At 37.4% G+C, this 23,219-nt stretch overlaps 2 protein-coding genes across 2 annotated transcripts; one reads left to right on the top strand and one right to left on the bottom strand.

The window, feature by feature from the left end:
- The first annotated feature begins 88 nt into the window (after window positions 1-88).
- Window positions 89-16,108, top strand: RAB5A (RAB5A, member RAS oncogene family). Its single transcript, XM_051808432.1, has 6 exons — window positions 89-220; window positions 6,021-6,273; window positions 9,555-9,706; window positions 10,684-10,806; window positions 12,681-12,774; window positions 15,230-16,108. The coding sequence occupies exons 2-6, from the start codon at window positions 6,111-6,113 to the stop codon at window positions 15,343-15,345; spliced, it is 648 nt and encodes a 215-aa protein (XP_051664392.1). The 5' UTR covers window positions 89-220; window positions 6,021-6,110; the 3' UTR covers window positions 15,346-16,108.
- Window positions 16,109-16,679: 571 nt separating this feature from the next.
- Window positions 16,680-22,246, bottom strand: PP2D1 (protein phosphatase 2C like domain containing 1; the record flags this gene model as incomplete). The annotated part of the gene is given in 5 exon segments (XM_051808446.1): window positions 16,680-17,182; window positions 17,798-18,208; window positions 18,211-18,302; window positions 21,541-22,135; window positions 22,138-22,246. Coding segments are annotated over 5 exon segments (1,434 nt in total), but the record flags the coding sequence as incomplete, so codon positions are not given.
- Window positions 22,247-23,219: the final 973 nt, after the last annotated feature.

Genomic DNA, 23,219 nt, shown 5'->3' with positions numbered 1-23,219 from the left:
GCGCGGGTGCGAGCGCGAGCGTGTTTGGGTCGGGGCGGCGGCGGCGGAAGTGGCGGCGGGGCCGGGACAGCTCGGCTGGGACAGCTCGGCCGCGCCCCCGCCCCTCGCCCCCAGACGGGAGCCGCCTCCCCTCTCCCCCTCCTTCGCACACCCTGCCCGCAGCGCCCGCCAACCCCCACGGACATCGCTGCGCCGCCGCCCCGGCCCCCGCCCCGGCCAGGTGAGGAGGCGGCGGCGCGGGGGGGCTCCGGCGGCGGGAGAGGGGCGGGGGGCGCCTGTTGTGCGGGACTCCTCCCTGGGCCCTGCGGGGACGCCGTGCCGCGGTGCAGGCGGCCGAGGGGGCGGCCCGGCGTGCGGGGAGGAGAGGCGGGTCGCTCCCTTCCCGGCTCAAAATGGCGCCCCCGGTTTTCCCACTTCCCCTTATTCCTGTGCCTGGAAGGCAGCCGCGGGGGAGGGGAGGTGGCGGCGGGGGCTATAGAGGTTGGGCCCGCGGGAGCGGGTATCCTGCCTGGCCTGCGAGCGCTCCTGCGGGGAGGTATCGCTGTCCGGGGCTGGCGGTGAGGGTTGTTGCCCTCGAGTTGCTTGTGAGATACGAAAGGGGAGGTTGGGTGATATGCCCCGCGCTTTCCCTTTTGCTTGCGGCTGGAGGAGGGACGGTGAATTAGGTGGGAAGTAGAAATACTCCCGACAACGCATCGGTGTCGGGGGAATCACGACAGGCCTGGTATACTAGTATGTTCTACAGCACGCCCAGTTGGAACTAGATGTAAAGCCAGAGTATGGTGGAGAAACAAACCCATGCCTTTTTATCTTTTAGAGGAGAACTAAATGGCTTAAGAGCTATCAAAATGTTCCAAACAACAGGGCCATAAAAGGCTGTTCTCTCAGCATTTTTGGTGACTTGTTTTTTCTACCTTACGCCTCTTTCAGAGCTTTGGGATGAAAAAGAGAGGCTGAACAGCTAGTTAAGCAGCTGAAATTAATCAGCTTCTTCCATGTAATGTTCAGGCCAAGTAAAAAGCATGGCATTTACGTCTTCTTTTCTGGTTTCATAGTGACTTGTCAGCGTTACAGTCAGGCTAGATTGCATGTATGTATTGTTCTTCCATAAGAAATATCAGGAAAAGGTAGATGTTGGCTGAAGTGAGGTGGCTTGAGAGAATGGTATTGTAGTCATCATTGTTACTTACATTTCCTGTATGATAAACCAGTTTACCTGAAAGCAGGTGGTACCATTCATCATTCAGATGAGCTTATGAGCTTCCTATTACCTTTAATGGGAAGGCTATGACTTTTTGCAGCGATTGTGTTGATTCACTTGTTTAACTTACTGTCTCATTATGTTTCAGTATAAACTGGCTTGTGTGTGACACTTGTTTTGCTAGTTGTCCATGTTACTGTCTTGAACCCTGCAGTAAGGTGCCACCCTAGTTCTGCTGGACCTGGAAAGGAAAAACAGAAGACTTGGTTAGTAGGAGTGACTAATAATCAGGTTTTTTAGTTACTGCTTTTTAAAAATATTCAAGGTAGTCTAGTATAAAGAAATTAAAGTAGACAGATAATGGTTGCAACCTCAGCATTGTATGATCTCTGTTAAAGAAGTGTGAAAAAGTTTTATTAGAAATTGATACAACAGCAAGTGTGTTCATGGTAAGAAACACTGTCATTTACTATGAAATATAAATGTGGTGAAATGTTCCAGTTTTAAATTTAACGTGAATTTTTCTGTTGTGGCCTTTGTATTTGATAATGCAATTAATCATATTAGTTGTAGGAACAGTGCTTGGTCTCTTAATCTCTTCAGTAGACTGGGTTTTGTCAGCAGTGTCACTTTGATACTTTTGTACTAGTTGTGTTGTAGTTGAAAATAGGCACTGATCTGAAAGCTTACATGACTGAATTATGCCATCAAATTGTGAATTTGTAGGTATTGGCTAGGGCTGTTGGTATTTTGCACACAGATTCAAATATAAGATTTGTATGTGATTTTTGTTTGTAGGACTCTTTTCTTTCACGAATAAAACTCAGACTCTCTTGCAGCATACAAATTTCTCTTCCAGAGCGATGAGAATACCCAACATCTGGTAAATGAGTTGGTAGGATTAGCAGGGGTACTTTGCTAATAATATAGTCCAAGCTCTGTGTTCTGGCATTTCAACATGGAGCTGCTGTGTCTTGGGGATATTCGGGAGGAGTGAAAGTTCCTATTTACCAGAGGGACCTGTGTATTTGTAGTGCCCAGGACTGCAAAATGAGCCTTTTAATATCTGATGGAGTTCTTATGTTAAACGCTGTAAAAGTAAGAAAATCTCCCTCATTTCTATTCATGTGAAGCCATCAATCTCAGAAATTTTTACAGTATTTTCTTCAGCAGATTTTGATAATTGTTGTTGCATAACTCCCATATATATTAGTTTTGGTTCCAGTCAAACAGTTATGAACTTCCTTTTGTGTAGGTAAATGAAAATCTCTTACCGAGGTTTTCTTTCGTCACATTTCAAATGTATTGATTACAAAGTGTGCATAACATGCAAAATTTTGGGCAGGCAGGGACGGAAGGCATGATAGTGGGTCTTTGCCAGGAAATTTTCATCAGAATTAAGGGTAAAAAATAGGTATGGCAGACAAGCCCTTGAGTAAGTGTTTAGAATTGTCTTGAAAGTGACCTGTCAAAAAATACTTGAATTTTCAATGTATCTGTAGGGTACTGACTGTAGTATTCACCTCTGGTTCTCAAGCCTTGTATTTTACTGATAAATTAAGGAACAGGAGAATGAATATGACTTGAGGCTTGGAGTTTGCATGGGGTTGGTAGCATTGAAATCTACTTCTAAATCCTTGTGAGGCACTATGCTGAGCTCACAGATGTGAAAAGAACAGGCAAAAAATATTCTATGATGGCAGTGTCAAACTATAGTACTGCTTCCCTTCAGAATAAGGAAATACTTCCCTTGCATTTTGTGTATGTATGCTGCCATGTTGTGATCTCTAAATAAAGTGTTTCAACATCACCTGAAACTTCAAAAGATGATGGTTTCAATATACACTTATAGAAGGTATTAGTGACTTTTTTAATATATCAGAATCATCTGGATGTGCTCCATCAGGTTTTCAGTCTGGCATTTATTTTATCCTTAGCTGTTAAAAAGCGGGTGGCATGACTGTAGTAGGTTTTATTATTAATTTATTAGAAATATTGATGTGACTATCAAAGGAATGAGGTTTGCAGTGTGTTTCTTAGATTTTGCTACCAGACTTGCAGCTGGTTATTTTTGTACATGGTATCTGAATGTCTAGAATGATTTTTGGGGGAGGGATGCTGTAAGGGTGTAAACTTTGAAGTTCTCTGGTAGCTACAGCTTCTGTAGCTTGGGCATCTATAAAAATCGAAGTAGATATTTGTCTTGACAACTTGTTTCAGCTTTGTGTTCTGAAGGAGTTTAGCAAGGGGTAGTAATTACTGTTTCGTAAGTGATATAAATCTGAATGACTAGAAGCTCTAAATGTCAGTTGAAACAGGTAAATATTATGTGAGTTAAATCAGTCTTGCCCATTCTTCTGTCATACCTCGTTGTGCTCTCAGTGTGGGGAACAGCAAGCAAAAAAGCAGTCACAGCAAGTAACCAGTGTGGTGGGTTGGTTTCCTCACTGTGTGTCATCCAGAAGTCACTTGCTCCCAAGAGTACTAAGTTGCACGGTCCTTGGATGCCATCCTTATGTCTTTATGAATGCTGCGGAGTCTAGAAAAACATGGGATGTATTAAAATTAAAGGGTTTTAAATTATTTCATAGTTGTCCAAACACACTGGAATGCTACATCAAACAGATTTTTTTCATTTTAAACCAGAAATAACTTGTCTTCATTCATTTTCCAAAGGAAAAGATAAACAAATGGCTAACAGTATTCTGAACTACCTATATTGTGGCTATGCCTTACTTTCTCTAATGTAGTATAATTAGAGAGAGATTAACTGTTGTCACTGATCAATTATTTTATCCAAATTGCTCCACAACTTCTAATCCATATTTAAGCAATATGGAGGTGGCAGAGTTTTGCTGGAGAACCAACACACCAGCAGTGCATGAATTGTTGTTTTATGGTGTAAGGATGAAAGGCCTGGTATTTTTAAAATAATTGGATCCATTCCTGTATTCTGAAATATTTCACCAAAATTAATTTAATGAGTAAGAATCTGAGTATGGAATTAATACCGTACTTAATGGTGGTGAGATATGCAAAGGCTTTTTTGCTTCATAGAAACATTCTTTTGCTATGGTACACTTTCACATGTTTGTAAGAACATACATCTAAAATATGATACTTACTAGACTATGTTGTACAACTAAAATTTAAAAAATATATATCTTTTGATTTAAGGATGATGTAATAGTCAAATAGGACACAAACTCAGGACAGAATACAGAACTGTAATATTCTACCTGGAACAAGCTAAATTATTTTGAGAGATATGGGAAAAGAAACAACATCAGCAAATAGGAGTGTCTTTAGGATGTTGAAAATGGTTTTTTAATACCTGTGTTCAAGTTGTGTTTACACTGAGAAATAGAATACCTGTTTTTCAACTGGAACGTAATTCAGTAAGTAATGCTTAGATTTCTGTTTTGATTTATTCCATGAAAATTAGTTTTGTGAGGAAGTATCTTATTGGAGGATGGAGTTCTGCTAGAGTGCTGAAGCACTTTACAGGAAATAAGGTTCTTCAGCACTTGGGTTGAGTTTACAAAAGGAGAGAGAGTTCGGAAGGAGAACGAAGGCTTAGTATCTGAGCTCGGCGTATGGCAAACTGGAATGCTCAAGTATCTGATCTTGTGTGCTAAGGGGTTTGAAATAGGAAGATGGCTAAAGACTTCTGCTTGGTTTAAAATGTAGTTGCTTTACCACTAGGAATAAAGAATAAGAAGTCATTTGAAAGTGTTATGTTTGCTTACCTTTTTCAACTAAGTATTGAAGCCATTTCCTGCGTTAGGAGAATGCACTCTAACTTGCTTGCATCCTGGATACTAGAGAAGCTGTATCCCCACAAAGTGTGCACGATTCAAGTAAATAATCAACTGGAGTAGGACGAAGTTATAGGCTAGTTTTGGCATGGCTTTTGTTTCGTGTCTGCTGTTAAGTGTGTAAAAGCATAAATATTAGGCATAGAAGTGATACCAGCAGAGTCTAAAGGCTTCTCTGTCCATATGAATAAATACTGGGGGTGAGGTCCTTTTAAGGAGTTGAAAAGGAGACAGAGTAAGGAATACACTGTTTATAGTTGTTCTTAACAAAGATCTTTGTTGTGAATATTGATCTATTAGGATGTGTTAATACTGGAAATAGAAATCTAACATCATAATTCTCTGGTGGCTTCTGGAATTCTTACTGGTCAAGAAAAATCTGGTTTTCTTCATAGGGAAGGCTTTACTGTTGCTTCTCAGTACAGTTGTTAATTAGAGTATGTATCAGTGGTTTGTATGTGAAGATCTTCTGTGCTTTTATTTAAGGAAATTGCATTTGATAAAAGTGAGTTGACGACTCACACTTGGAAAGAACTTACTGTGGTGGTCTAGTTTTCCCAATTTGCTCAGTTTTTTAGCATCATTTATTGGTGCTGGCTTTGGAATATTGGTTAGCAATGGCATAATTATGGAAAAATTGTTACTTCTTGCCATTTGATATTTTACCAATAATTTGAAAGTCTGAATATGTTGTATTATACTTCAATCTTGATATCTTAAGAAATAAGAGACCGAAGTCTTGCAAGAAGAAGCATAATTGAATTTCAATGTCCTAATTTAAAGCTTTAATGGGAAGACTAGGTATTGAAGAAGATAACTGGTTCATTTGTCATAAATTCTGGCTATAGTTGATAACTTAGCAGTGATGGTGGCTATACTCTGGACTTTTCACTTTGGTAAATATTAGATCAAGTTATATGTAGTACATGTTTCATTAGTGAATGAGATCTTTCTTACTTGGTTTGTAAATCTAATACCACCCACTGTCTTTTCACAAATAGGTTGTTACTGGCAGAAGAACCACTGAGGTCTGAATCCTGGAACTTACTTTCAAAAGCTGTTGAAATAAAGGACTTCTTTCTAATTTGGACATGGCTAATCGAGGAGCAACAAGACCCAATGGGCCAAATGCTGGAAATAAAATTTGCCAGTTCAAACTAGTACTTTTAGGAGAGTCTGCAGTTGGCAAATCAAGTTTGGTACTTCGATTTGTAAAAGGACAGTTTCATGAGTTTCAAGAAAGTACAATTGGAGGTGAGAAAATTATCCTGTTGATTTGTTTTGAGCTGAGCTTGTGTACTGTCCTTGCCCTTGTCAACCTTTAATGTAATGGCACTTCTACATTGGGTAATTGACAGCAAGGATTATATCTGAGCCCTGTGTCTGTAATTGAGAATTATAACTTTCTAAGCTAAACATAGTTGGCACTAGGCTGTAGCAAATGTGCATGTCAAGTGGAGGAAGTAAATGTGTTCTTGAACTGTGTAGTTTTGAAACCCAGACTCCATGTTACATTTTGTTTGTGAGTGGATGTGTAGCTGTTTTAACTGTGGTGTATGCTTAATGCATGAAATGACTGCTTAAGAGTTAAGAACTTAGTTCCTATGAAAAAAAAAAGTGCTGCAAACACAAGCTTGTGTTTTGTCATTTGTGCATCCTGGCTTTGCATTTGATTTGGGTGAACTTGCTGCATTTCTGGATATACCTTTCTTTGTTAGTAATCGCAGAATTTCATGTGCTGTTTTTACATTTTGTGACTTCAAACAAAACAGGTGCTGGTTACTAGAATTAAAAAAATCTGTTAAACTGAACAGATTTTTTGCCACTCTTCCCCTTGACAGATTTCTTATGTTATATTGTATTTTGAAGTTGTTTGTGCTTTGAGCTGTATTCCTCCTTGGATAAATTTAAACTTATCCTAAAACTACCAAACAGCATACAGACTTAAAAGAAATTGGATTTTATGGATTGATAAATATTCTCCAGTAGTTGCTGCTTGCATGAGTCAGTCTGTTACACTGTAATATTTGTGTGAAGCCCTTTCAGTGGTCTGTATGTGTCTTCACACACCAACAGTTGTTGAAAAGTAAAAAGCTTACAAAGCTTACAAAAATAAATATGAGCTGAGTTTCATTGCATTCTTCTTTTGCCCTATTTCTAGCTGTTACATGTATTTATTTTTTGTATCTGTCAGCATACGTGGAGAACCACATATTTTCTCCTTTAGCAATCTTACTAATGCACACTTGGCTTTGCGCATTTTATCATGACTTTAGAGTAGGTGTTAGTGTGAAAGGTTTCTGTATTCTCTCATACAACTGTGCAGTAACATGGAGAGCATTCTCAAAGATCTGTAGTGAATTAACTTTCCAATATCAAGGAGATTTTTTGTTTTTAAAAAAAACAGTTATATTTCAATGAAATTCAGTGTTCCATTTCAGTGATCTCCAATTCATTTAACCTCCTTTCATTTTTTTTTCTTATTTTAGTGTTTGTGTTTGGGATAACCCAAATGTGTTACACTGTTTAAAATCAATACAGAAGTTAAACAAGACCCTAAGTTCAAGTTCAGATATGTAGTGTTTAGTGTGATCTGTATTAACTTGGGTTTCTTCTGTATAAAATAGAAAAAACCAAAATGCCATATAATACAGTTGAGAGATATTAAATGCAGCAATGTTGGGATTTAGAAAAAGTTTTCTACAGAGAAAGCTGTCTAACTGTGTAGCTTGTAGTTGCCTAAGGCATAATTTTCTTTGTACACAGAAGGGCCTTTTAACAAAGAGAGGCTTATGTGCATTGTGAATCTGAATAAAAACATCTGAAAGGGAGTGAAGTTAAAGGCAGACATGTTGGATGGTGGTGGTGTGTTTTTGCCACTTCAGACTAGTGTAGCAATGCCTGTTAGTTGCTTAAGACAAAAGTATGGCTGTTAAGGATGATAGGCTTTCAGATAATTAACACAGTTGATTAACTGTCAATTTACTATGGCCTTGCAAGATAGAAGAAAGATACCTGTTTTGCAAAAACTAGCAGGTGTTTTAAGGTGGTTAAAGTGTTTCTTTTGACAAAAATGAGAATATCATAGAATAAACACTTTGTTTTAATTCTCTTCCCAAGTAAATACCTTCATTTATGGAGTTTAAGTACATTTTTCTGTTAAGAGAATAATGTCTGTAAGAACTTCAAAATCACTTGCTTGACATCGTGTCTCTGCCTTGGACAGATATATTGAGCTACTTCTGAGGAGGAAGCACTTAGTTTAGTGCAGGATATATGGAGGTTTTTTCACTCCGTTTGGATATTTAGCATTTAGAGAGTTTTATGAGGATTTAACATTGGAACATCAAAGCCTTTACCTTCTCCAGCCTGCCTGCTCATCTGTGATGGATGCTAATACCCTTGAAGCAGGAGCACTTGACCACTTAAGGAGTCGGATTCTTGTCATGGTTTAACCCCAGCCAGCAACTAAGTTGCAGCTGCTCGCTCACAGCTGAAATAGGGACACTTCTGGTATGCTAGTTACAATGTCCTTTACGAAGCAAGATTGACTTGCTTTTGGCTTCTGTAATAAGTTGAAGGTTGCAGCAGTTTTGGAATGATTCATCGGCTATGATGCCTTGGAGTATGTAGGACAGGATAACATCCCAGGTATGTAGGCAGGTCAGTGTCTCTTCAGACCTTTGATTTAGATTGGCCACAATCTGTCAGTATGCCCAGTGGTGAGAGTCCCCACTTCAGCCAAGTAGTGGGCTTTCCTTAGTTTTGTAATACTAGTTTCTATATTGTGTGGGTACTTGGCCTCCGTACTTTTAATATGTACCTTAATCTTAATCGAAGAACTTTGCTAGGAGTAACTGTTTAAAGACCTAGAATAAGTTACTTACTGTTTTCTATAACCAAATGAACAGTATTTATGGTAATGCATTTGGCTGTAGTGGCAATGGATGCAAACTGCCCTGAAACTGCAGGCTGTCGAAATTATGCTGAAATTAACTCATGAGATCACTTGCAAAGTCATGCTGCTTTAAGAACAAGAACTTTTGAGAAGTGCTTCTTCTTTTTTCCATGCCCATTAGCTAAGGTGAAGTTGTCAGGAGCTGAAAATCAAAGCTTTAAGATACTATTCAAGTGATGTAAATGTGTAGAACTGAAAATATCTGAACTGTGGGATTAGCATGATGGGATACTGTTACTGCTACTCTGTCATACAGTGTGTTGAAGCAGGATGAAATGTATCTAGAAGGTTTAAAAGAAAGCTTATGGTTACTCAGATTCATTATTGCAAAAAAAGGAATCCTTTCCAATTCTTCCTTTCTTGTGTCTTTAACTTGAGGAGAGTCTGATTGTTTAAATGACTGTTCTGTGTTGATCAGTTATGGTCTGTCAGCTAATGCTTGCATTAAACTGCTATATTACAACAGTAGGCTGGAATTGTTTAAGGAAATCATATTTGCATCTCTGTGAGCATAATTTTGTGTTAATATAGAGATATAAATAGACTTCTGGTTTCAGCACCTCTGTCTTTTTTGTAGCTGCTTTTCTAACCCAGACTGTATGTCTGGATGATACAACGGTAAAATTTGAAATTTGGGATACAGCTGGGCAAGAGCGGTACCACAGTTTAGCACCCATGTACTACAGAGGAGCACAAGCAGCTATAGTGGTGTACGACATTACAAATGAGGTAAGTACTGTACTAGGGAGGCACAAGGGGCATTTGGAAGTTAGTCTTATATTGACTGTTCCTTAGTTTTTCTCGCCGACTTGTGTGAATCAATTCATGATTTCATAGAATCATAGAATGGTTTGAGTTGAAAGGAACTTTTAAAGGTCATCTAGTCCAACATCCCTGCCATGTGCAGGGACATATTCTGCTAGAGCAGGTTACTCATTTCATACTGGACTATGTAATGTTAATTTGTGTCTGTAAACTTTTCTTGTCAAAAGACCATTTATAGGAGGTTTTCTTCTTTTGTATAAAAAAAGAGAAAGTAAATTCTACTGTAAAAATGTTTCAAACCCACCTTTAAATCAGTTCACCAAGTGTGAGCTGTTACTCTCACCACATTGCTGGTGCCAGTTTTATTTCTGATAGTGAAAGACATTTTAATATTGTATTATTGCAGATTGCAAGTAAGGATTGGAAAGGTGGCACAAGCCATTAAGACCAAAACCTAAGGTTATTTGATTTCTTTTTATTTGAATTTAGATAAACTTCACTTGTTTTTAATAAAATGAGACTTAAAAACCAAAACTCTCGAAAACCCCAGAAATCGTGTTCCATAATGAATAGTGCTCACTAATTAGTAAGTAATTTTGAGACCCTTACAATATAGCTGTTCATACACTTGATTATTCTAGAGAAATTGAAATTCCCATTTTTATCTTCTAACTGCTTCTCTTTCCTTACTCCATCTACATAAAGATCTTCCTATCTTTACTTGCTTTTTCAGCATTATCTCAACTAAGCGCAGTTGAGAACTAAGGTAGGGATGTTTTGTTTTAAAAGCTCAGTTGGCGAGTTGGAGTGTGCCTTTGGACTAAGGTAGAGGCCTTGCATTTGGCCTTTTGTGCTTGAAGTGTAGATAACAGAGATGGGGATAATAGGTGAGTACAAAAGGATGATAAAACTCAGTTGCATCATTTTGCAATCATTAACAGGAGTCCTTTGCCAGAGCGAAAAATTGGGTCAAAGAACTTCAGCGACAAGCAAGTCCTAACATTGTAATAGCTTTAGCAGGAAACAAAGCTGATCTAGCTAACAAAAGAGCTGTGGATTTCCAGGTATGTACATAACTTCTTTTCGTAGAAATATCATTTTATTTGAATACATAGTAAATAAATCTAGGAGGAGCTTACATGCATAGCCTAGCTAGTTGTTGTGGAGGTCATGCTGTTAAATATAAACATCAGCTGAGACTAATTAAATTATACATGCTACTGTAAAACCTATTTCTGTACAAGTGATATGTAGCAATAGACTTTTTTGAATAATTAAGTTTGACTTGGACGAATAACTAATTTATTTGAGTATCTTTAAGGCTAATTAATTATCTGTTCTTTCATGTGACCTCTGTCTTCTACTGGAAATTATCAGTAACTAGAGTTTCAATGGATGAGATAGCAGTAACTCAGTGCAAACTGTTCTGTCTGACTTGTCAGCCAGAGAATTTTGATTATCATGTGATACAAAGCTGATTGATTTGCCCAGCTTCCTTAGGCTCTACTGTTGAAGTAGTATTCAAATTTTAATTGTGCTTTTCATGGTATTCTTTTCGGTTTAGTGATAATATTGATGTTCTCACTGCTGTATTCTATCTTCTAGAAAGTTTAGCCAGGTCATCAGAAAATAGCTTCCAAAATGAATAAAAAATTTACTACTGGTAGCTCTAGTCCATTCATGATTGACTGAATTTGAATTAAGATAGTATTTATTCGTTGTTACTTCTGTTATGGTTTTTAATCTGTATTTGATGTTAGTGTGTGAGATATTGCTGTGTATAGTAGTGAATCCTTTTGCAACTATAGAGTCAAATTATGAAGGTTAGCAGCGGTTCAGGTGTTTTTCTACCAGAATTCAACAACTCGGTGTTCTAGTTTTATACTTCCATGTCAGTTGTAACATAAAGCTGTGTGACAGAAGATCTTTGTGTTTTGTGAAAAGTTGTGGTATTTAACAAAAGCATCATACATCATGAAGTATGAGGTCTTGCAGTCAAACATGTAATCAAATTTAACTACCAAAGTAGACCTACCTTTACATTTTTTGAACAATTAGAATCTTAATATTTTTTGAATGTTAAGGCTTTTGCTAATGTGGATTTTTGGGCTTCTGGCAGGCTTGACAGTCCTTTCTCATTGCAAATCACATATTAGATTTCTAAGTATTTGTTAATGTGTTATTTCAGGTATAGTTACATCTTAGCAGATGTCACTTAATTACAGAATGCTGTAGGTTATTCTTTCCATCATAGGCCTCTTGTAGTTTGGCTTCTTTGTAGATTTCTTATTGAATGCAAAGGCAGTTACATAATCATAAGAAGACAGGGATTCTCAGCTGAATTGAGTAGTAGGAAGTGGCAAAAATAGTAAAGTTCTTATGAGCAGTGTATCAGATGAAAATTCATACTGAAAGGGGAGATAACATGGCAAAATACTTCATACTGCTTATTTGTTATAATTGTGAATTTGTGTCAGGATAATGAAATTGTTCTGATCCATCTGCTCCAGTGCTTGAAAGATTCGAGATAGTTGCAAACTGCCTTCTTTCCAGGGTAATAATAGACTTGCTGACATTTGATGGCACTTTCTGGAGCTCAGTCGTTTTTGCTATCATGGCTAGTGTTTTGGATTGGGGTTGTCCCTTTCATAAATATTTTAATTTATTACTTAGTTTTACCTGATATGTTTCTATATGGATATTTTTAAGATTAGTAAGAAATTTTAAGATTGCATTTCTAATTGTTTAGCTGCTTGATGGAATTATAACTTCTCCGTAGCTAATGAGTAACATTGTCACATGAGTGTTTTAACAAACTGTCTTTCTTTCAAAATGGTATAGAAATTGTTCCTTAGTAGCAATAAAAGTACAATGTGTAGTAATTATGTGATTTTTAATTTTTTTTAATGAAGTAATGTTTTTTTATTTTAACTCGCAGGAAGCACAGGCTTATGCAGATGACAACAGCTTATTGTTCATGGAGACGTCTGCCAAAACATCTATGAACGTAAATGAAATATTCATGGCAATCGGTGAGTTTATGAACAAACTAAGAACTTAAAAAGAATTTTTTTCATGAGATGCAGACCATTGCAATCTTCCTAACCCAAGGTCTTCGTTTGTAACCTGAATTATTTCTGGCACTGAAGTTTCTTTAGGACCTTTTATTTGTTTAATTTTGTTTAGGTAGCTGTCTGAAATCCGAAAGTTGTGCCAAAGATGGCGATGTGTGCTTAAATTCACTGTCCAAGTAGTATGTAAAGGATGCTGCATATGAAAAGTAAATTTACTAATAATTTTTAGAATTAACATAATCTTAAGGATTTCTGTAAAGTTGCCAATGTGTAATAGTAAGTATAAATTATTAAGAAATTTTGTGTATTCCATTGATATAACCAAAATTGTATTTAATTGTTGATGAACTTTTGAAAGGGGAGGAAAAAGAATACATTTTAGGCCGGTCACAAACCTGTTAAATAATAACCTTAATCACAGTAGGAGCTCTGCTGCTCAGTAATAGTAATTTATAGCATCAAATAATCTCATTACACTGTTTTGTATGTTGCACCACGGTGACCTCTCCAACCCGCTTTTTGTGGAAAAAAATCATTGCTGTTAAAATGAAATGTTTCTAAAGAGCTCTTACCCTCTGCTTTTCAAGTCAGGAAAGCAGAAGATAATTTGTGGTGTGCTTCAAACTTCCAGTAGATGCGAATTAAATTATTACTATAGCAACACTTTATAACAAGTACTTCCTTCATATTAACTATAAATACTTGGGGAGGGGGGACGGACACAAACACATAACTGTATGAGAGGAAAGTATATTCTTCTCATAATTGTTCAAGATAGGCCTGCATTTAATGATACAGAAATGCTCAATTGCACCATTCTGGTGAAATTTCAGAATTAACGTTTAATGATGCAGTTTGCATCCTGTTTAAAAAAAAAAACTGAATCACCAAATATGTTGTGTTTTTTTTTTTTAATTTGGTATATCAACAACAATTCTTACCTCTCCATATTTTAATGAAGTATACAAAGTGAATTTGAGGAAAACAATGGCTAACTAATAACTGGGTATTTTGTCTGCAATGTTGGTTGGCCATGTGAGTATTCTTTTGCATCAGTGGGGTGAAATTCAGCTTTGTCAGTGCATCAGAACAAGATCTATGCAACAGTGGACTCTGGAAGGAAATCTTGGAGGCTATGAGTATTGCATGGAATTTGGAATAGCCTGCACAACTTGGTGCAGTTCTCAGGACCATGTGTAAATACAGTCTTCAAAACTGGGAGAAAATGGAGAAATGAGAACGCTGACAGAACTGTGGGATGCAAGTTACAGCTGCTTGTAAATTTATTGCTTTAGAGTTTGTTCAAAACTTTCAGTTAAAAAAAATGTTAATTGAGTTCTAGATACAGTTAGAGAATTCAAAATGATAGTGCTCTGAAGGCATTTTTCTACTGGTGCTTTGTCCTTCTGTGCTGTCTCAGCAGCTTAGTACCATGTGAATTCTTGGTTTTTATCACAGAATTGTAGAACAGCCCAAGTCGGAAGGGACCTCAGAAGATCCCTCTAGTCCACCCTTTTGTGGGAAAGGGAGTCTAGATTACTTAGCACCCTGAGATTATCTAGCACCACAGCACACTGTTGATGTTTGCTCTGCTGTTTTTTTCTGGCTGCATTTTGTTCCTTTCAGAAAAAGCTGTTCTTTAAAAGGCTGACCAAACTAATTACTTTGGAGTGAAAGCACATGCAACCAAACTGTAGAACAGGAGTGGTTGCTGGGTCCCAGTTCATGTGCAAGACAGGCCCATGGAAATCCTTTTATGGACTTTTATAGTTAAAATAAGCAGTTTTCTGATGGAAGAAATCTAGGAGAAGCTACTGCTCAGAAAGGTAACAGTTGTCACCCTTATTTTTCGTGTCAGGACTGAGAGGGTACCTTGGAGCTACAAAGGCAACAAAGAAATTATCAGTCAATTGATTCATAGGAGCTGGAGAGAAGAGACAGCTTGAAAAAAATAAGAGAGGCTTGATCTGGTGCTGGCGCCATTTTATATGTTGTATGCAAATCCTTACTCTGGCTGGATATCTGGGAACTAGTTTGACCCATTTCTGTCTGTGTTTGGTGCCTTTTCAGTGTTTCTGTATCTTTTCTCACTAACATCCTGATCTTAAAGCCTGTTCCATGTGGGTGGATTCCCACAAGAGCTGTCATTTGCTGGCATAGCACACCTGTGCAGATATGCATTAGTAACTTGAGCAGTAAAATGTTTGATGCTTGGAAATCATAGATAAGGGAGTTAATCATTGAGAAGTTAAGACACTTAACTTCTTTCATTACCAATGCAGTGAATCAAATCCAATTATATGGTGAGTATACTGATATGCTTATAGAGTAATAATGTGTTGACTTTGTGTACTCAGGTGATTTAATCTTAGTGAAATCTCAGTTTAACTCTTATATCCTGTTCATCTTACAGCAAAAAAATTGCCCAAGAATGAACCACAGAACGCAGGAGCCAGCTCTGCCAGAGGAAGAGGAGTAGACCTTACTGAACCCACACAACCACCCAAGAGTCAATGTTGTAGTAACTAAAAGATCAATTGCTTTAAACTGTTCTGAATATTCTTCTGCTTCCTAACTGTTAATAACCATGGAATTGGAGTGCTTAACCTGGTCCAGTACAGCTTCCCAACAGCGAAGAGACTTATGATAATAGTCAAGTTCATGATACAGAGTTTTCTTTTGATGTAAAATTTTAACATGCATGTATCCACCACTGGCTATAATGTTTCAGCAGTAGAGGAGAGATGGAAGGGACATAAACTTCCTTCAGTTGAAAGGTTTAAAAAATCAGTTGTTATTAGGAGTGTAGAAGAACTGCTCTCTGTGGACCTAATTGGCCAGTTCCTGTAGCCTCAATACTGATCACTGTTATAATAAATAGAATTGGGTCTTTTCATAATTCTCAATTGTGCTTTAAAGCCTTTTTAGAAACAGGGTCTAAAAATTACTTAAACTTCTCTGAAGTATTGATGCAACCAGTTGTTTCTGCAGGTATCCACTATTTAGTTATACATTCCATAGTTTAATAATTTAATTACAAATAATACTTGCATTAACAATTTTAAGAATCCTTTGCTTGCCAGACAGTGGAGTTTTAGTTGGTACACTGTATGTAAATGATATCAACCCACTTAGTTATCTTAATGAATTAGTGATGAATCAAGTTTAACTTAATTTCTAATGTTTTCAGAGGGTACAGACCAGTAAATTCAATTCTATGACTTAGGATATGTTTGGTTTTTTTCCTCTACAAACTGTAAGAGCTCTTCAAGTAAAACCACAACAAACTCGGTGTCTGTGACTTTTCTTGTTTCTGATCATTGCTGGCCATTACAGTTTGTTTTTCCCCTAAGGAAAAAAATAGTGCACTAACGATTATGTACATCCAACTTGATTTTAAATTTGGATATTAATGTACTGTAAATAGGTACTCTGCATTGTAGTCTACATTTGTTTAATACTTTCTGTAATATTTAAGAGTTGCTTAAAGGTATACAGAATGTACAGTTACTTAAAGCTAACTTTTTTCCTCTCTAATCAAAGGGGGTTCTGAGTTCTTCCTTTATGGCTAGAACAGTAATAAATGATGCTCCTGTATCTGTAACATAAGTACTGCTGTCTGTCAGTAATGAACTTTGCAACTTTGTTTTCCAAAGTACATTTTATTTTGATCAGTCCAGTATATTGCACTAATTCTTTTAGTTATTTTCATTATATGAAATCTACAAAGTGTGTCAGAAGAGATGAATTAGTCTATTTAAATGTTGAACTGATAGAAACTTACTTGTGCAGATTTAAAATTTGCAGTAATCTGGGTTTAGCAAGGAAAATGACAGTTCACCAGTGTTTAGTTTTATATTGAGGTGCTCAGGTTTGAATAAAGTGGTTTAAAAAAATTTTGATTACTGTTTCTTATTGAGAGTTTCAGATGGTTTTATTGCATTTGTACAGTTCAATGCGCTTGCAACAAACATGGGTAGTGCCCTTCCCAAATCTTCGTTCGCGAAGCCCAGCCATGACAGTTCCAGACAAGATGTCTGATTTACTGGATGGGTCAGCATTTAAGATGATTACAAGTAAATTCATGACACAGCTAAATATAAGCCTGTCTTATATATACTCTGGCACTTCAGCTATTTTTAAATGTTGGGGTAATTGGGTATCTTATCACATCCATATAGAAATACAATCAAAACAGTAATATTATCTCTTGAACCTGAAGCTAATGCAGTTTTTGCCAGTTTTTCCCTAACGTAGCTTGTTGCATTGTTGTAGTGTCTCAGAGATGTCTGTGCCTCTTCCTGCAGCTGATGATTTGCAATTGGATGGGTGCATTTTTGTGTCTTTTTCAAACTGGTGGTGGTTTAGAACCCACTAGTTATACAGACTTCAGCAGGTCTTGACCAGCATCACTTGCAGTTTCTCACAAAATACATTTTTTCTGCCAGCTGTGGGCTTGAGTCACAATGAGCTGGCACGTTTTTCTATCTTTTGAGGTCTGTTTCATGACTTTAGACCCTCTTGCCACTACATTCTGTTGCAGATGTTAATGGCTGCGAGTTGGACCTGTTGCACAGAAGGCAACAGTTTCTTCTTGCTCTGAAGTCTGTCACTGTGGATGAAAACTCATACATGAAATTTTCTGTCCTCAAACTGAGTTCTTCAGAACTACCTTGTATGCTAGAATTGGAGTGGTTTCTCTCTGTTCTTTGAATTTATTTAATTGTTACTGAAAAGAGACAGCTCTGAATTAGCTTGTGTTTTGTGGTTTTTGTTTGGTTGGTTTTTGTGGGGTTTTTTTGTGGGTTTTTTGGGTTGTTTTTTTTTTTTGTTTAGGGTTTTTTGGGTTTTTTTTTTTGTTTTTCTTTTTGCTTTTTTGGGGTTTTATTGTTGGTTGGTTTGGTTTGGGGTTTTTTTTGTTGTCAGTTTCCTTAGGAACTCCATCTTTGTGTGTAGTTCCTCCTAGAACATTTTCATTTATTTTGTTTCAGATTGCCTTTTGAGTCACTGTGGAAAATATCTTTATTGGAATACAATATCTGTATTCCATCTTGCAGATTATTAATAGCATTTGAGTCATTTAGGTTGTCTTCAGTGAGGGACATTGAATACTGACACACGGAAAAGTCCTGTTTCGTTGAACACCATTCGTGCATTCTCAGATAAGGAGTGGATGTTGTTAGAGGTGGTGCCAGTACTTCATTGTAATACAAAACCTCCCAAAACCCTTTAGAAGCCAAAATAAGAAACTGATAGGTACAGATATGAGTTACAGATATAACAGATGTTCTTTATGTTGCATCTCTGTGATGTCCAGGAACCCTTGTAGTTCTCAGGTATCCCTCTACTAATCCATCTGGTGTATTAGTGCTGGTGTTTCCATCGTTCTGAAGTGTTTTCTCTCATGAGTGCTGTGCTCTTTTGAGAGGCAGTGACTCCTTCCATTTTTACATAAGATTGCATATACATCATCTAAAACTGAAATACTTTTAATATAGCATACTGTTGGGTTTTCTTAAGATACTGCTATTACACTAACAGTCTTTTTAAGGACTGGGAAAAAAACTGAGATCATAGTTGAGTAATCTACTGCCACAGGCAACAATATGTCCATCAGTGAATTTGGTTCTGTTTTACAGCAAAGTTTTCTGTGATTTCTTTTATATTCCATTATTAGAAGACTGTTTCAGAATCTTATTCTCCTGACTGCAGGTTAAGCTGAATAAAACATCACTTAAGACTCCTCATAAGAGTTTAAGTGCAGTCTGATAGAAAAGTTGCACCTTGATTGGTTTTTGAGCAAGAGTGCTTATTTTTTTCAAATATTTTCACTCCTATGAGAGTGTGTGCTTTCAAAATATTATGGCTGAATGAACTCATCAGGAAGCTCCAGGTTCAGACTGTTTCTAGCAGCATATAATTTTTAGTACTGAAAAATAATTTGGATGTGGTGTAGGATTTAGTTTACTAACATGATGCCTTACATCTCTTCCTTGGTTAAAATACCCAAGGGAGCAAGAGTTCTAACAGTCATCAGAGGAAGTTGAGGTCTGACTTCTTTCCTTTAGCAGGCATAGGTATTTTAACTTTCCCTCAACACTCCTGAAATCTGAGAATTTAAAGTATTAGAAATTCCAACACTGCAGGGGGCAGGTCTTGTCAGACTTGAATGAAGAGCATGAAGGAAAGAGCTCCAACCCAAAGTGCTGTATTATTTGAGATCCTCTGTGGCTGCCCTGGGAGACCATTTTTTATGTCAGAGGAGGTTATTGGTCTGCTCTCGTGTATTGGCTTAAGGGCAAAAGTGATGTCTTACAGAAAGAACTTGAGTGAGATAAGTGGTACCTTTCTCGACATGAAGCTGGCTGCAGTGCGTTCATTTATGTTGTACTTTTAATATCTACCTCGACTAGGGGCACAGACCTCTGAAAAGTGTGTAGAAGTAGGCATTGCTTATACAATAGTAGTGTTTCTTGAGCAGTATTGGCAGTCTAGCGTAGGAGACAGCTAAGTGTAGTCTGTGTGAAGGCAGATTTCTCTTGATTCAGAATATCAAAATGCAGGGCACACCTTTGATTAATTATGCGATGTAGATACCTTAAGTTGTGCTCCATGAATGTTTCCTTGTGCTTGCTCCCCTCTCCTTCCTCTGATTTCTGTGGAGAGCTAGAAAAATGTGTAAAATATCCTTTGAACCTTTGGAATAAGACCACCAGCTGTAAGCCTAACAAAGAGCCTAATATAACCTATGTGGAACAATTTGACTGCAAAGAGTAAAATCTAGTTGCTTTTGGATGCAAGTCTTGTCAGCAAACCAGAGACAGCAAAAGAATCAACAAAACCGAACTGGCCTATCAGTGTGGGACTAAATGAAGACAGAGCTGGCCAATGTCACCCTCTCCCGCTCTGTGTATCTGACCATCCTCTTCAGTTGCTTACCTGGAGCTGAAGGAACATGTCTCTACTTATGTAAGAACACACTCTTGGGGGGGAAATGAAGGTCGATGTTGTGCAAGTCTTTTTCTGTGGTATGATAGCTTTGGTGGAAAATTAAGTGTATTAAATTAATGTGGTTCAAAAATGTGGATTTTAATCATAAAAGGTTTAAAGTATCTCTGATCAACTTCAAACCTTAATTCATTATCAGATCTTGAGTTTATAGTATCTGTAATTGCAGCCAGAAATGAAATTTTCAGGTAGGGATGGATGGAAGAAGGTAGCAAAACCAAGAAGAAATTTGGTAGAGAATTCACCCAACCCAAGTTGTTATCTTCATCAATCTCTTTGGAATATAAAGTGGTTTTCTTTCACAACAAGGTGGAAACAAATGCATCTGAAAAGAACCTTGCAATCTTAATGTGAGTTAATTCTGTATTCTGCTACAGGGCTGTGACTGCATCTCCTGAAAGTAACAGAGCTAGGGCTAAACTACCAGTTTTGATACCTGTAACAGTGAAGTTCATATAGTTGCAAAAAGCTTGTTGGAAGTACAGTGCAGCTATAGTAACAAGCATTGGGAGAATAGTGGGAGGGGGGATATACCACATACAACACACTAGTTGCATGTTCAAGGAGCAACAGTGTTTCTCAGACTGCCAGAGGAATGCAATTACTGTTAAGCAGAAGTATTTTTTTTATATATGGAATTAGTTTTTCCAGATATGGAATATGATAATTTTTTTTTTGCCTCCTAAAAACAGTGAAGCCTCTCAAATGGTTCTCCCTTTTCTTATTGATCTTTGACCTTCTTGATTAATTTCAGTCAACTTTCATATGCAGAAACAGTTGCTGTATCTGCTCACTCCTTACTAATGCCAGGCAGAGTGATAGAAAAGAAGTATAGAGCTGGGCAAGTGCTTCAAGCAGAGACTGGAAGACACTACAGAATGTAACTGTAGACACAAATCCATTTGAAACTATTCACCCACCTGCTTTTTTACATAATTCTGTGTGTGCACTCCTTTGTGGGAAAGCAAGCATCTTGCCTGTGATCTTACAGCTGTCTTATGACCACAACAGGATATAATTGGTAATAAAAATCACCAGGTGGGAAAGATACAGTAACCAGAGTTGCTAGTCTGCAAGAGCTTTGTCTAGTGTTCGCTGCAGCAGGAGTGGGTAGAGAAGCATTAAGGATGTATCAGTGTTTCTGATTGTAATTAATAACTGGTTTCCTATACTAAAGAAAGGCAAAGCAATGTCCTACTTTATAAGAAAACATGTCTGAATAGATCTTCCACAACAACAGTAAAAGCCAACCAATGCCTATTTCAGAAACTAGTAATTCAGATGATTCCCTCAAAATGTGTTTTCAGTTTGCTTGTAGCAAAATGTGGTGGCACTTAGTCCAATGAAACAAATGAATAAAAAGAATATCTTAAGCATGTTTCATTGATATTAGGAATTTATCAGATCTAAAATCAGAAGATTTGTGATTGACTGCCATAAAGTGATGACAACCTAAACCCCTTGATATAAAAGAAACCACTCTGTATTTTCTTACAGAAGTCACTTGTGGAATGCTTCCTAACTTTTACATTAGTAAATTGATTTTGCTGCCTTAATTCAAATATTGTGCTTAGGCAACTTATCTAATAAGCTGAATACTATTGTCTGATAGCAGTATCAGTTGCAAGGGAGTTTATCACATCTGCTTTACATTGTCAAGCTAAAGGAATTGCTGCTTTTTATCTCCAGACACTGACTGCCAAGAAACATCTAGGTTAGCTAATACTTTCTTTTGTTGCATGAAGGGAAAAAAATTCTGGTGTGTTATGTACATACCTATAAATAGCAAAGTCCAGTGGTCCAGCAACACCTTTGGCCCTTCTGCCTAATGGACTATGTGTGTTATTTTCACAATGTTTTCTTTCTTCTACCTCAGTGCCATCTGTCTCTTTGCTGGGAATGCTTTCCACCAAACAGGTAACCACTGAACAGCCACTCCAGTGAGCTTTGGAAACCTCATTTCTTCCCAGTTGTAAAAATCTCTGTATTCTCCTAAAGGACTTGGCATACACTTTGTAAGGACTGATCATCATCTTGGTCTCCTCATTGCTTGGCTTGTCAGAGAATATCTTCTCTTTTTCCTTGTAATCTGCCTTAATTACTGTGGAAAAAAAAAAATCTACAATTTGCACTTTGTCCTTCTTATTTTTGTAGGAGGAACCTATTTGAGAAAGCTGATCAATAAATAAAAGTGGAAGCTCTGCTGCAACTGTTTCTGCAGCTGTCACACTGTGACAGCCATCAAGAATTTCCAGAAAACATGTATCTGACCTATTTCCATAGTTGTCTGGTGCAATAAACCTATCTTTGTGTCTCCTTGCCACGTGGGATTTTTATCTTTGCAAATTGGTAAAGCTTTTATTAAAGAATTATTAACTTTCTTAAAAGGACCAGGATTGTTGATATTAGCAAGATCACAATATTAAGTGGGAGTGGAATTCAAATGAATAATCTTCTGCTTATCTGTGTCAGAAAATTTAGGAATCTGGAATTTAGGTACTGCAAGGACCTAATCAGCACAAGGGTCTAATCAGCACAAGCCTGTCTGCCCATTTTCCAGCCGAAGCTCGTACATTCTTCCTATCCCTATGCACCTCTGTTTTTTAAATTTAAGCTCCTTGCTCCAATCTCCCTCATCAGCTCAGTCTCCTTCACCTCACTCTACATCTTTGATGCTGTCTCACTATTCCTCTGTCTGGCACCTGGTGCTGCAACCCCAGGAGTCAGAGCTATAAGAGTAACTCCTAGTGAGGTGCTTCCTGATAGAGGCCAACTGGTGCAGAGGGGACTGCCCAAATTCAGCACCTGCACACTGGCATGTCTCTACTTGGCATGGGCAAACTGATGCTGCTTTTTAAATATTTTAACTTGTTCTGATTTGGGTAAATTGATAAGAGTGACAAAAGATGCACTGCTGATGCCATTTCAGCCAAATTGCCAATCTGTAGTTTAAAACCTGATGATCTTGGACATTCTCTAGAAAGTAATCAAGATTCTGGTTTAATACAAGCAGAACAACATATTTTCCAAATCATATTCTCAGAAACAGCTGAACTATATTATCTAGGATTTTTTTCAAATTATTCTGCTTCAGGCTTGGAAAATTCTAATATGAGCTGCTTCTTGCATTATATGCTCTCACTCTAAAACAGCATGTGACATACATGTACAGACACCATAACAACACAAAGTCCTGACACCATGTGAGCAGCTCAGCTTGCCAGCCTATATATCATCTATCTACTAAGTATGAAAATATAGTGTTTACATTCAAGTTAAGTTTATTTTTTTTAGGATTAAGTATTTGTGCGTATATATGAGAAATATCAGACAAAAATCCATAGGTTTTTGTATTCTTTCATCTGAGATTTTTGTTTCAGTTAATCTTTGTTAAG

Source organism: Manacus candei, unplaced genomic scaffold, assembly GCF_025592945.1.
Source record: "Manacus candei isolate 608988 ecotype Guabito, Panama unplaced genomic scaffold, ASM2559294v1 h1tg000072l, whole genome shotgun sequence".
NCBI classification, from domain to species: domain Eukaryota; kingdom Metazoa; phylum Chordata; class Aves; order Passeriformes; family Pipridae; genus Manacus; species Manacus candei.
This window is presented reverse-complemented; position numbering and strand designations above follow the sequence as displayed.